Genomic DNA, 13,103 nt, shown 5'->3' with positions numbered 1-13,103 from the left:
TGCAAATTAACTGCCAACTAAGATTGGCAGTTAACTGACAACAAGATGGCGGTTAATTTGCATATGTAGGCACAATGCAGGGAGGCGAATGGGAAAGCAGGAAGAAGCCCCCTGCCACTGACAGTGATCGGAAACCCAGGGGGGAGCTAAGAGCTGGGGGTCAGGGCAAAGGCGGCCCTGGGGCCACCTTTGCCCTGCCCCCCAGCCATGATCGGAGAATCAGGTGCCTTTTCCACCCTGGCCAGTGATAGCAGGAAGTAGGGGTGGAGCCAGCGATGGGAGCTGGACATGGTCGAAGCTGGCAGTCCCGGGAGCTAGGGGTCCCTTGCCTGGGCCTAAAGCGGAGCCCACGATTGTGGGGCCGCTGCAGCTGCGGGTCCCCGCTGCCCGGGCCGGACACCTCAGCCAGAGGTGTCAGGCCTGGGCAAGGGGCCGATCCTGCGATTGGAGGGTGATGGGGGTCAACGCCTGAGGGCTCCCAGTATGTGAGAGGGGGCAGGATGGGCTGAGGGACACTCCCCCCACACACACACACCCAGTGCACGAATTTCGTGCACTGGGCCCCTAGTAGGACTATAAGATGGTATAATTCAGCTAAATTTTAACTTTAGATTTTTAAAATGTTTTTGTGGATTTTTTTTTAAATTTATTTTTTAGAGAGAAACATCATGGAAAGAGAAACATCATCAATCAGCTGCCTTCTGCACACCCCCTACTGGGGATTGAGCCTACAACCTGGACATGTGACCTGATCAGAATCGAACTGTGACTTCTTGGTTCATGGGTTGACATTCAACCACTGAGCCACACTGGTCAGGCTAACTTTTTATTTTTAAAAAATACCTAAAATTTTCAACTGAAATACTATATTCTCATTGAATTGCTGAGACATTTTCTCTCCTGTTTTCTTTGGATAAAAATAAATGAATTAACAGACAGCCTATGCAAATGAAAAGAACTCTGGACTGATTCTGTTTAGAAAAACCTTACTTGTGATTCTATGACTGCCAGTAGCTGGTGTTCCTTAGCACCCCACGTCACCTTCTTGGGCTCTCAATTCCTAAAAAAGCTTGAGGTTAATTTATGAATTTACTAGTCTAATGCTTATTGAATACCTACTATGTGCAAGGCACAAAACAAACTCTAGAAAAACTAAGACAAAATCTTGTCAAATATCATGAAGTAGCAACAATGAGTAAATCTAGGTGCTCAGGGACAGTGCAGTGAGCAAAACGGCTACCTCCATGCGATTATAGTCCAGGTTGGGGAGGGGGTCAAATAATAAACAAGGACACATATGTAATAAATACCCTTTGTAATACTTTAAGCAATAAAAAAAAAAGGGAAAAAAATAAACAAACTAGCAAGTAAACAAGTGCTTGTGTGTGATAAGTGCTTGAGAGTAAAAATAAGTCAGGGAATATCCAGGGGATTCTATCTGAGATAAAATGGTGGAAGGTTGTCTTATTTGGAGTAAATCTAGCTCATTGGAAGGGATGAATGTAACCCTATAATCCTGATACCCGAACCAGGTGAGCACACGCAAATGACAGCAGCAAACACAACAAAGACACTTCACTTAGGAGCAGTGACTGAAGAACCCTAAAAAAACTAGGTGCCCAAACCCAACAATGCATTTCACAATTCCCATGTCAAGACCAAAGAAGGTTCATGCCAAGACATAACATCGGAAACATCTGCCTAGGTACTACCCCACAATAATGGACTTAAGAAAAAAACCACAGAATTATCTCAAAAGACACTGACGAAGCATTTGATAAAGTTCAATACCTACACACGATAAAAGTAATTAGGTAATTAATATGCACCAATTCCAATAGGGCAGAGACTTGTTCTTTTAACTGATTCATGGACATATCCCAGATGATAAAAACAATGCCTGAATTTAGTAGCCATTAGGTACACATTTGCTTAGTGAATGAACAACAGAAGGAAGGAAGGAAGGAAGGAAGGAAGGAAGGAAGGAAGGAAGGAAGGAAGGAAGGAAGGAAGGAAGGAAGGAAGGAAGGGAGGGAGGGAGGGAGGAAGGAAGGAAAGGAGGGAGGGAGGGAGGGGAGGGGAGGGGAGGGGAGGGGAGGGGAGGGGAGGGGAGGGGAGGGGAGGGGAGGGGAGGAAAATTCTTTAGACTGACAAGGGCAGTCTACCCAAAGCTTACATCATCGGTAATGGAACAAAACCTCAAACATTCCCTTTCAGGTTCGGAACAAGACGAGGGCGCCCTCTCCTGGCCAATGCCCAAAGATGCCCCAGCCGGCAAGGTGGGATTAGAACACTGAGGACAGGGACTGGAAGGCACGCAACAAAACTGTCAGTGTTTGCAACGCAGTTCCAGTAAAGCGATTGCAACCACATTCCTCTCCCTGCGGCAATAACTATAGAGAAAAAGTAACCTAAAATTACATACCACTTACAACAGGAACTAAAACTAGACACTAGAAAGCAACCTAACGCAGGAAACAGAAGGGCTTTCTAAAGAGAATTTTAAAATTCTAACCAAGGACCTCTTTAAAACTAAGTAAATGGAGCCTTATGCCATGCTCATGGATATGATGATTTAATATTAAAAAATGTCAGCTCTCCCCAAATTAATCTATAAATTCAATGCAAATCTTATCAAAACCCCAGCATATTCTCTCTCTCTCTCTCTCTCCCTCCCTCCCTCCTTGATAAAGTGAATCTAAAATCTGAACAAAGAAGAATGAGGATGTGAGAATAGGTGAGGCAACTTACCAACAGGAGAATCAAGAGGAAAGGCTCACCCCACCAGAGGTTAGGACAGTTTCAAAGCCGTAATAACTAGCACAGTTTCTTATACAAGAAACACTAAATAGCGAGGTCAATAGGACAGAGCTGATGGTGCAGAAACAGCCCAGGACACAGGGACTCAGTGTTAACAGGCAGAGCATCAGCACCACAGAGAACAGGTGAATTATTTGGCAAACGGTGACCAAAAAGATTGGCTCACTACATGGAGATATTTAAAATGTTGGGTCTCTACCTTAAATCATCTTCAAAAGTAATTCCAGGCCCGGCCAGCATGGCCCAGTGGTTGAGCACTGACCTATGAACCAGGAGGTCACCGCATGCAGCTGAAGACCAAGCCTTCGTCCCTGCCTCCCAGTAAAACATGCAACGTGCTTAATCTAACTGCTCAGCTAACTCCGCCTGCTTCTCTGTTTTCACACAACAAGCCTGGAGCTTAGTCCATGGTTAGCTCATGTAATTCCATTTATTAAACTTAGCAGTCCCTGCACTGTGCAGGGCGGGGTCAGACGTGCTGGCTGGACGATGGGATAGTAGTGAGACCACAGAAGGGCTGTCAGGAGCATTACCTCTCGGGCGGGAAAGCTCTGGCCCTGGGCCTGGCTCGGGGGCCCGGAGGGTGGCCATCGGGGCTTCCGCGGGCGCCTGTGAGTGGAGGAGGGAAAGCAGCCACCCCGTGCTCACCGTGCCTTCCGGGTCCACGAGCAGCAGGTGCTTGGCCTGGCCGTCGTGCATGCCAGTGAGGACGAAGGAGCCCGGGCTGGTGGTGCTCTTCCTGACCAGGAAGTCCCCGTCTCGCTTCAGCAGCCCCTCCGCCTCCTTCCTGCTCATCTGGCCTTGGTACCACAGCTCGGCTTTCAGCTCCTCCAGCATCCTGGCCTCCGGGGCTCTGGGGGAGACGGGGCTGATGCACTCCACGGAGGCCGCCTTGCTCAGCACGGGCCCCAGGGACTGGTTCTTCAGAGCATCTTCAAAAGGTTCTGCCAACGGCATTTGCCAGCAACGGGTGGACCCAGGAAGAGCAAAGGATAAACAATACAATGTGAGGGCTGAGAAGGCAAAGGCACCGCCCCCGGAAGAAAGGACCAGAGACGAATGACAGCCGATAATCTAACGAGACGAGTCATAACAAGCATTTGAAAGTACAGCCCAAATCCTGGCGGGACTCTGGTAAGCCTGCTTTCCCGAGGCAGCTGGGCACCAGGCCTTGTGCCAAGGGTTCAAGCACACGCAGGTCTAGCTGGTTAGAATGCCTGTGGCTTTGCACGCCGCAGAAGGCCACGCATATTACACGCCGTCTACTTTCTCTGGAACGTTGGCTAGCCTCCAACAAACATGTTCTCTTCTGGAAAGAAACCTGCCAAACCGAAGGAAATATGCAAAGAAAAAGACAATTTGCAAGATTTTTATTTTGTGCGAGACCTAAACCCAACCCATCGAACGTTTATTTCAAAATCTTTGTATCAGGTGAATTTTTAAAAGAAAATAAAACTGACGTTTAATTGGATGCCTTTTGTGTGACTTGTCCCAGGCCAGGAGCCCTACCTTCCCTTGACCTTCACTTGTCCTTGTGGGAAAAGGCTCTGTGTGAGTGTCTGAGAGTGAGTCTGACTTCAGCCCTTCAGAACAAACCTCTCACTGCAGGGCATCCGTCAATGGCAAGACTTCTGCTCTAACATCAACAAATAGCAGCAGCAAGCAAGTCAGCAGGCACGCCTAAGTTAATTTCAGGGTTTGATTTTCAAATAAGTAATTGGATAAACGCACTCTGAAAAAATGAGGGGAGTGCTACACGAATGTTTGGTGTTATAATGACTGTGGGGCCACATGGCCAACCCAGTCAATGCAAGCACTGCAAGAACAGCATCCTCCTGGGCACAGCTGCACCCAAAGCCCAACATTATTCCTGGGACATGGTTCCTGCTCCACAAACAGTTAACAAATGCTGTAAAATAAGACCAACTTAGAGGATGGGCAGGAGTGAGGTGAATAAATGAAACCAAAATTAGGTCATTTGGGCACTCATTAAGTCATTTATATTTTTGGAGCAGAAAAGAAGTTAAAACTATTGATTAAGTTTTTATTTTTTACCCTATCTTTTTCCTGATTACCTGGATTGTTGAAAATTTGTATTATACTCTTTCTACACCATCATCATCACCACCACCGCCACCACCATCACCATTATCCTGTTATCACCATTTATCATCATCACCACCACCATCACCACCATCACCACCATTATCCTATTGTCATCATCACCATTTATCATCATCTCCACCATCACCATCATCACCATTATCTCATTATCATCACCATTTACCATCACCATCACCACCACCATCACCACCATCATCGCCATTGTTATTCAGCTCTAGTGGTTAAAAGTAAACAACAGAGTGCTGCTTTTATTTTTCCACACTTTTCAATAGATACTAGCCTTCCAGGGCCCTCTCTTGTTTTTGCCGGGAGCAGGAGTAGAAATAGATAGATGAGAAAACGTTAGCTCTGGTTCTCATAGTTCCCATCTCAAACCCCAGGCCAACCTAACTACCCAGATCTGGGTCCAGGAATCACTGGTGAACTGACTACATTAAACAAGTACAATCGGCCCGAACCAATATGCTCAATTAATATTTGACAAAGGAGGCAAGAACATACAATGGAGCCAAGATAGTCTCTTCAATAAATGGTGCTGGGAAAATTGGACAGATATATGCAAGAAAATGAAACTAGACCACCAACTTACACCATACACAAAAATAAACTCAAAATGGATACAGGACTTAAATGTACGACGGGAAACCATAAAAATTCTAGAAGAATCCAAAGGCAACAAAATCTCAGGCATATGCCGAATCAATTTCTTCACTGATACAGCTCCTAGGGCACTTGAAACTAAAGAAAAAATGAACAAATGGGACTACATCAAAATAAAAAGCTTCTGCACAGCAAAAGAAACCATCAACAAAACAACAAGAAAACCCACTGTGTGGGAAAACATATTTGCCAATGACATATCTGATAAGGGCCTAATCTCCAAAATTTATAGGGAACTCATACAACTTAACAAAAGAAAGATAAACAATCCAATCAAAAAATGGGCAAAGGACCTAAATAGACACCTTTCAAAAGAGGACATCCAGAAAGCCAAGAGACATATGAAAACATGCTCAAAGTCACTAATCATCCGAGAGATGCAAATCAAAACAGCAATGAGGTACCATCTCACACCTGTCAGACTGGCTATCATCAACAAATCAACAAACGACAAGTGCTGGAGAGGATGTGGAGAAAAAGGAACACTTGTGCACTGCTGGTGGGAATGCAGACTGGTGCAGCCACTATGGAAGACAGTATGGAGTTTCCTTAAAAAACTGAAAATGGAACTCCCATTTGACCCTGTGATCCCACTTCTAGGAATATATCCCAAGAAACCAGAAACACCAATCAGAAAGGATATATGCACCCCTATGTTCATAGCAGCACAATTCACCATAGCTAAGATCTGGAAACAGCCTAAGTGCCCATCAGTAGATGAATGGATTAGAAAACTGTGGTACATCTACACGATGGAATACTATGCTGCTGTAAAAAGGAAGGAACTCCTACCATTTGCAACGGCATGGATGGAACTGGAGAGCATTATGCTAAGTGAAATAAGCCAGTCAATAAAGGAAAAATACCACATGATCTCACTCATTCATGGACAATAGAGACCATTATAAACTTTTGAACAATAATAGATACAGAGGCAGAGCTGCCTCAAACAGATTGTCAAACTGCAGCGGGAAGGCCGGGGAGGGTTGGGGGGCAGGAGAGAAAAAAAAAAAAAAAGAAGACAGAACCTACACAGAACGTTCTCTAGAGACAGAAGAACTTCGCTGGAGAGAACATGGCAAAAGATCCTGGACTGAACCTGACTACAGAAATTGGCAAGAGAACCTGACTAGAACCTGGTGACTGAACCTGGCTGGAAAACCTGGACAGAACCTGGCTGGAGATCCTAACCAGAACTTCTCTGGAGATCCAGACCAGAACTTGTCTGGAGATCCTGGCTAGGCTGCTGATCAACTGAACGCTGTCTCCGTGTCCTTCCTTCTTCGCCGACTCCGTCTACACCTTTGGGAACCCCTGGACCTGCTGGGGTTGGACCCCGGCAATCTTGGAGTGGGAATTTAACATGATGTAAAATTCAAAGGCAATAAAGTAAAATGCAGAGGCCTCCCATAAGGAAAAAAAAAAAAAAAAAAAACAAACAAGTACAGCCACTAAAGTGCAGTTGTGAGCATTGTGAACACTGGGGCAGGGGCTCAGCGGCTCCACTTGGCTCTGCATCTTGGGAAAGCCACCTCACGCCTCACGTTACTAAAGTGAAGGGATCAGACTAGGTGACTGTGAAGGCGCCGCAAGCACTGAGATTCTAGTTCTTCTGGTTCTGGTCATCTTTAAGTCGGAATGGGAGTCCACTATCTGTGGAACCAAAGTGGCGGGGAGAATTAGACTTCTGTTACCATGGTGCCGCCTAATCATAAGCGCACTCAGTCCTGTCCTCATCACATGCACCATCACGGACAGCAGGTGTCAAGCCAGCAAGGTTGCCTTTTACCAGCGGGAAAGTCACTTAACCTCTAGGGTTCTCTGTTCTCTCCTCTGTAAAGGATAATAGCAGCAATAGTGATGATAATACAGTCATGTGTCACTGAATGATGGAGATACTCTGAGAAATGTGTCACGAGGCTATGTTGTCATTGTACGAATATCATAGAGGGCACTCACCCAATGCAGCTGGTACTTTCATACAATTGGCAGTGCAGCAGCTTTGTTTACAACCCACTGCATCACCACAAACACATAAGTAATGTGCTGCGCTATGGGACACCAATGACATCACTAGGTGACAGAAATTTTCCAACTGCATTGTAGTCTTGTGGGGCCACCATCACAAATGCAGCCGGTAGTTGATCCAAGTGTCATTCTGTGGCACATGACTGTAGTAATAATACCTGCCTGTAGTATCATTGCAAAATTAAATTAAATAATAAGTGCATAGCCGGTGGTAGAAAGTTGTTAAATGTTAATCTCCTCCCCTCTTTAGCCTTTAAATTCTCAAGGAATTTGAAAAAGAAATTTTGGGATACAAAACTTCTTTTTCAAATATATTTTTATTGATTTCTGGGAGGAAGGAAGAGGGAGAGAGAGATAGAAACATCCACGATGAGAGAGAATCATTGATCGGCTGCCTCCTGCAAGGCCCCCACTGGGGATCGAGCCCACAACCCGGGCATATGCCCTTGATTGGAATTGAACCTGGGACCCTTCAGTTTGCAGGCCAACGCTTTATCCACTGAGCCAAACCAGCTAGGGCGGGATAATATAAAACTTGTGAGCTAAGGAAGTTCTTTCAAAATTCCTTAAGAACGGCTTCCACTTCCATTAATCGGTTCATGGATGATTTAATTTCACGATGTTTATGACAAACAGAAAGTCCTTGGCACACACCCTACTGCACTGCTATCTGAGTAGTTTCCTGCCTCTCTCTCTGGTTTATGTGTGACCCGTGCACTTGTTACCAACTGCTAATACATAGTGGTGATTTCAGCTCCACAGAATAGAGACGTGGCCTATTTTGTTTTTGTGTATATAGGCAAAGTGAGTAGAATGGCATTTGACACATGTTAGGTGTCCAATAGAGCAGGGGGGAGGCTTGTAGTGGTAGAGAAAGAGGGAGAACAGAGGAAAATGAGAGGGAAGGCAGGCATGTGCCTGCAGACGAGAAGGGTCTGCTGCAATTTCTTGTTCAACAGACGGAGAACTCTGTGAGGACATGGCCATGCCTTTACCCTTTGGCATCCTTAGCAACTGAGACAATACTTGGTACACAATAGCCAATGGCTATTGAAGTGAATACATAAATGAGTGCAGTTATTTATGTATATTGTTTGTCTCAATACATGTGCAGTTCTTCAAGTGCTAAGTCAATGCCAAAAAGAGGGGGAAATTGCTTTGTCTCTGGACAAAAGAAAGGGATGGAATCCCAAAGCAGAGGTTGGCGGAAGTTGAAAGCCTTGAGGAGCCTGTCATACCCAGAAAAGTGCAGCAAATCCCGTGACCGCACAGATTTCCAATAAACGAGTAGAAAGCAACCTCTAAAGAAAAGAAAAGCGAGGCGAATGGAAACGCACTCATGTCGAAGAGGTCCTTCCTCGGGCTGCTCTCGGCGCTGCTGCCCGCGGCCGGCCCGGCCTGCGGCGCGAAGTGCGGGGCGTTCACGTAGGTGGGGGCTTCTCCCGTCAGGGCCGCCGGCGCCGTCCCTCCCGGCAGGCTGGCCGTGTCCAGGGACCCTGCAACAGAAAGCGAGCCTCTTTCTTCTGATGCTAATGCTGCCCACGCGCTGACAGTCACGCCACCCGGTCTCACACAGAAGGTCCTCCAGGTTAACGCAGGGAAGTCTCCCGGCAGCTCCCACAGTTCACATCTCCCCTCTGACCCCGTCACAGGCACTGCTGTGCTCTGGCCAGGACACATCCACACCCGCCTGTCAGGATGCGAGCTGCCAGCCCATGCCGACGCCTGCCCCCGACGCTGGCCCCGTGACCGGGACACCTGCCCCCGACTCTGGCCTGTGACAGGGCGGAGTGGAGCCCCAGGCGTGGGTCTGCTCATCCCGGTTACAGAGGCCCGAGATCGAACAACTGAGCAGAAGAGCAACAAGCTTCATTGTAATTGTCTTTTGTTCCTGTTCAGTGTAAGTGAACGTTTTGTAAATTAACTCCATTCCGGTTAGGCAAGGCAGGCGCTGCCACCGTCTTAGAAAGTTACTACCTAAGGAACTGAGGTGCGTTCTTCCAAAACAGCCCAGAGCAGGCATGTGATTGAGCCCGCGCCGCAGGCAGGGAGGGCCGGTGTGTGCTTCCTACGTGGCCCACGACCGCGCCCACGCTGGGCCAGCGTCCCTGCTGTTGGCACCGGAGGAGAGCTGAAGGACGTCGCCCGATCACACCCGCTTGGGTCACTGCCTAATTCTTCCTACGGGATCCCTGACTCTCGCACATTTACACGCATGCTCTCCCGATGGCTTCTGGGCGCTCCCGTCCCCTGGGAGAGGTCACCTTCCACAGCCTGGGGGCAGTCAGCCCAGCCAGCGGTCAGCTCAGGGCTCTGGAAGAAGCGCTCCCCAGAGCCTGCTGCTGGGCTTTCGGCAGCACGTCGCCGTCTGCCTCATGCTGAGAACGCAGGTGTCCCTCCGCTTCCCTCAGGGCGGGCGCCCCAGAAAGTCTGAACTGCCCCGTCTGCTCCTGTTCTGCACCGGCTCCCGCGCCACAGGCTGGCCCTGGGTGCATGTCCTGCTCCAGCCGGGGCTCCGTGCCGCCCACACGTGTGTGGGCGTTGCAAACAGATCAGCCTGTAAAACGAATTTTACAAACTACTTTTTAAAAGGAGGAGATGAAAAGCCCACTGAACAGCCTTCCTGACCGCGACCCTTTGCGACTCGCACGGTGGCAGGTGCGGAGCCGGGGCGTGGACGCGCACGCCATGGCGGCACTGAAAGTTCATTTTAGGGGAATAGCTGCTAGCAAACTAACAAGAAACATTCTTAACTGTTTCATGAAAAAAGGTATTTATTGCTTTCAAATGAGAACTTGAAATTTATTAAGAATAATGAGTCTCAAGTTGTAGGCCAGGAACTTACGTACGGCTGATCTGCCCTGATGAACCTCTTGCGTGGTCTGTTCTTGATCTGGCCAGAGTAACACACAGAAAGAGACCTCGTTTTCTAAATAAGCCTAACTTTTTTCAATAAAGTAAATATCTAACATAAATAATGTGTCTCCTTACATGTCTAGGTGTATACATGTTATGTAAATGCTTTTTTAAAAACTATCAAGCGAATTATTGTTTTACTTTACTTTTTGTAAGAGAAGAAGCCTTTCAAAAAAATGTGTCTTTATTGTTGAAAGTATTACAGATGTCCCTCTCCTCCCCCCCAGTGACCACCTCCAGCCGTCCTTGTCAACCCCCCACGGGCCTACTGCACTATAGTCTATGTCCATGGGTTATGCATATGTTCATATCAGTTCTTTGGTTAATCTCTTCCTGCCTTCCCTTCCCTCGGAGATTCTACAGTCTGTTCCATGGTTCCATGTCTCTGGATCTATTTTATTCATCAGTTCAGTTCAGTTCATTAGATTCCACATATGAGTGAGATCATGTGATACTTGTTTTTCTCTGAGTGGCTTATTTATTTTAAATGTCTGTGGAACAAAGATGAAACACAGTAAAAAACTGCCTCTGACAAAATTATGACTTTAATTTGCGATATACTTCCTATTCTGACACAGAGCCATGTGGTGGCTACTGACAGGTGTCATGTTCAACTGACCAGGCCAGCACGATGGGTCATCTTTCAGCTGGGGCATGCAACATGTGAAATTCTCTCACAAGTAGGGAATTTTAAAGCGTTATTGTCATTACACAATGATAAATGGATCAATCCAACAAGAGGATATAACCCTTGTAAGCAATTATTCACCCAATGCATGAGCACCTAAAAATATAAAGCAAATATCTTTTAATCATTATTTCTTATTGGTACCACTTAATGTGAAGAAAACGTGCATTTTCCAGAAATGTGGAAAAATATTCCATTTGCCTTATTGGGTTTAAATTATTTTACTATGCAAGCTTTCTGTCATATCTTGGCAGTAGTGATTTCCATTTTTATTCTTTGGTATCCATAATCTTATCAGAATAAAAAACGTATGCCTTGAGATCACTGGACAGCTCCTCCTCCAACATTTTAAAAACGTGCAGAGAAGGTTATTGTGCTGGTAACTAAATAACAGTAATAATAGGAGAGAATTAAGAGGACATCTAAGCTGATGGCAAAGAGGTTCAACGTGCGGACAGAAAGGGAGAGATTGACAGTTATACAGTCATAGTAGGAGAATTTAACACCCCACTGACATCAATGGACAGGTCTTCCATGTGGAAAACCAACAAAGAAACAGTGGCCTTAAATGACACACTAGATCAAATTGATTTAAATTATGTTTTCTAGAGCATTTCACTCCAAGGCAGCAGAATAGACACTCTTTTCAAGTGCACATAAAACAGTTTCCAGGATAGGCCACATGATAGGCAACAAAATAAGTCACAGTAAATTTAAGAAAACTGTAATCTGCCCTGACCGGTTTGGCTCAGTGGATGGAGCGTCGGCCTGCGGACTAAAGAGTCCCAGGTTCGATTCCGGTCAAGGGCATGTACCTTGGTTGTGGGCACATCCCCGGTAGGGAGTGTGCAGGAGGCAGCTGAATCGATGTTTCTCTCTCATCAATGTTTCTAACTCTCTATCCCTCTCACTTCCTCTCTGTAAAAAATCAATAAATGTATTTTTTTAAAAAGAAAAGAAAACTGTAATCCTATCAAGTACCTTCTCTGACCACAATGGTAAGAAATCAGAAATCAATTAAAAGAAAAAAACTGAAAAACACACAAACACATGGAGGCTAAATAACATGTTACTAAACAATAAAGGGTTAACAGTGAAATCAAGGAGGAAATCAAAAGACACCTGGCGACAAATAAAAATGGAAACATAACAACCCAAAGTCCATGGAATGCAGCAAAAGCAGCCCTAAGATGGAAATTCATAGGAATACAGGCCTAACACAAGAAGCAAACAATCTCAAATAAACAATCTACTCTTATACCTACAGGAACTAGAACAACAACAAACAAAGCCCAAAGTGAGCAGAAGGAAGGAAATAATAAAGATCATATCAGAAATAAACAAAATAGGGTCTAAAAAAACAATAATAAAGATCAATGAAACCAAGAGCTGGCTCTTTGCAAAGATAAACAAGATTTATAAACCTTAAGCCAGACTCATAAAGAAAAAAGAGAGAGGACCCAAATACATAAAATCAGAAATAAAGGAGGAAAAGTGACAGCAGACATCATAGAAATAAAAAAGGATTATAAGAAAATATTATGAACAATTATATGCCCACAAGTTGGACAACCTGGAAGAAATGGATAAATTCCTAAAAACATACAATTTCCAAGACTGAATAAAAAAGAAACAGAAAATCTGAACAGACCAACTACTTCCAACAAAATCAAAACAGTAATTAAAAATACTCCCTACAAACAAAAGTACTAGACCTATGGCTTCAATGATGAATGTTACCAAATATTCAAAGGAGAATTAACAACTAATTTTCTCAAACTATCCCAAAAAAATTCAAAAGGAGGGAAGGTTCCCAAGCTCATTTTATGAGGCCACCATTATCCTGATTCTAAAACCAGACCAAAAA

At 45.4% G+C, this 13,103-nt stretch overlaps 1 protein-coding gene across 1 annotated transcript in view; it reads right to left on the bottom strand.

Annotated features, from left to right (window-relative positions):
- Nucleotides 1–13,103, bottom strand: part of SHC3 (SHC adaptor protein 3) — a 149,594-nt gene that overhangs the window by 20,773 nt on the left and 115,718 nt on the right. Inside the window, exons 10-11 of the mRNA XM_059656370.1 lie at nucleotides 8,970–9,128; nucleotides 3,469–3,764 (exon numbers count right to left, since the gene is read on the bottom strand). Of these exons, the coding sequence (XP_059512353.1) occupies nucleotides 3,469–3,764; nucleotides 8,970–9,128 (455 nt within the window). The remainder of the gene's footprint in view (nucleotides 1–3,468; nucleotides 3,765–8,969; nucleotides 9,129–13,103) is intronic.

Source organism: Myotis daubentonii, chromosome 11 (genome assembly GCF_963259705.1).
Source record: "Myotis daubentonii chromosome 11, mMyoDau2.1, whole genome shotgun sequence".
Taxonomy (NCBI): domain Eukaryota; kingdom Metazoa; phylum Chordata; class Mammalia; order Chiroptera; family Vespertilionidae; genus Myotis; species Myotis daubentonii.
The sequence above is the reverse complement of the archived record's forward strand: the minus strand, read 5'-3'. Positions and strand labels throughout refer to the sequence as shown.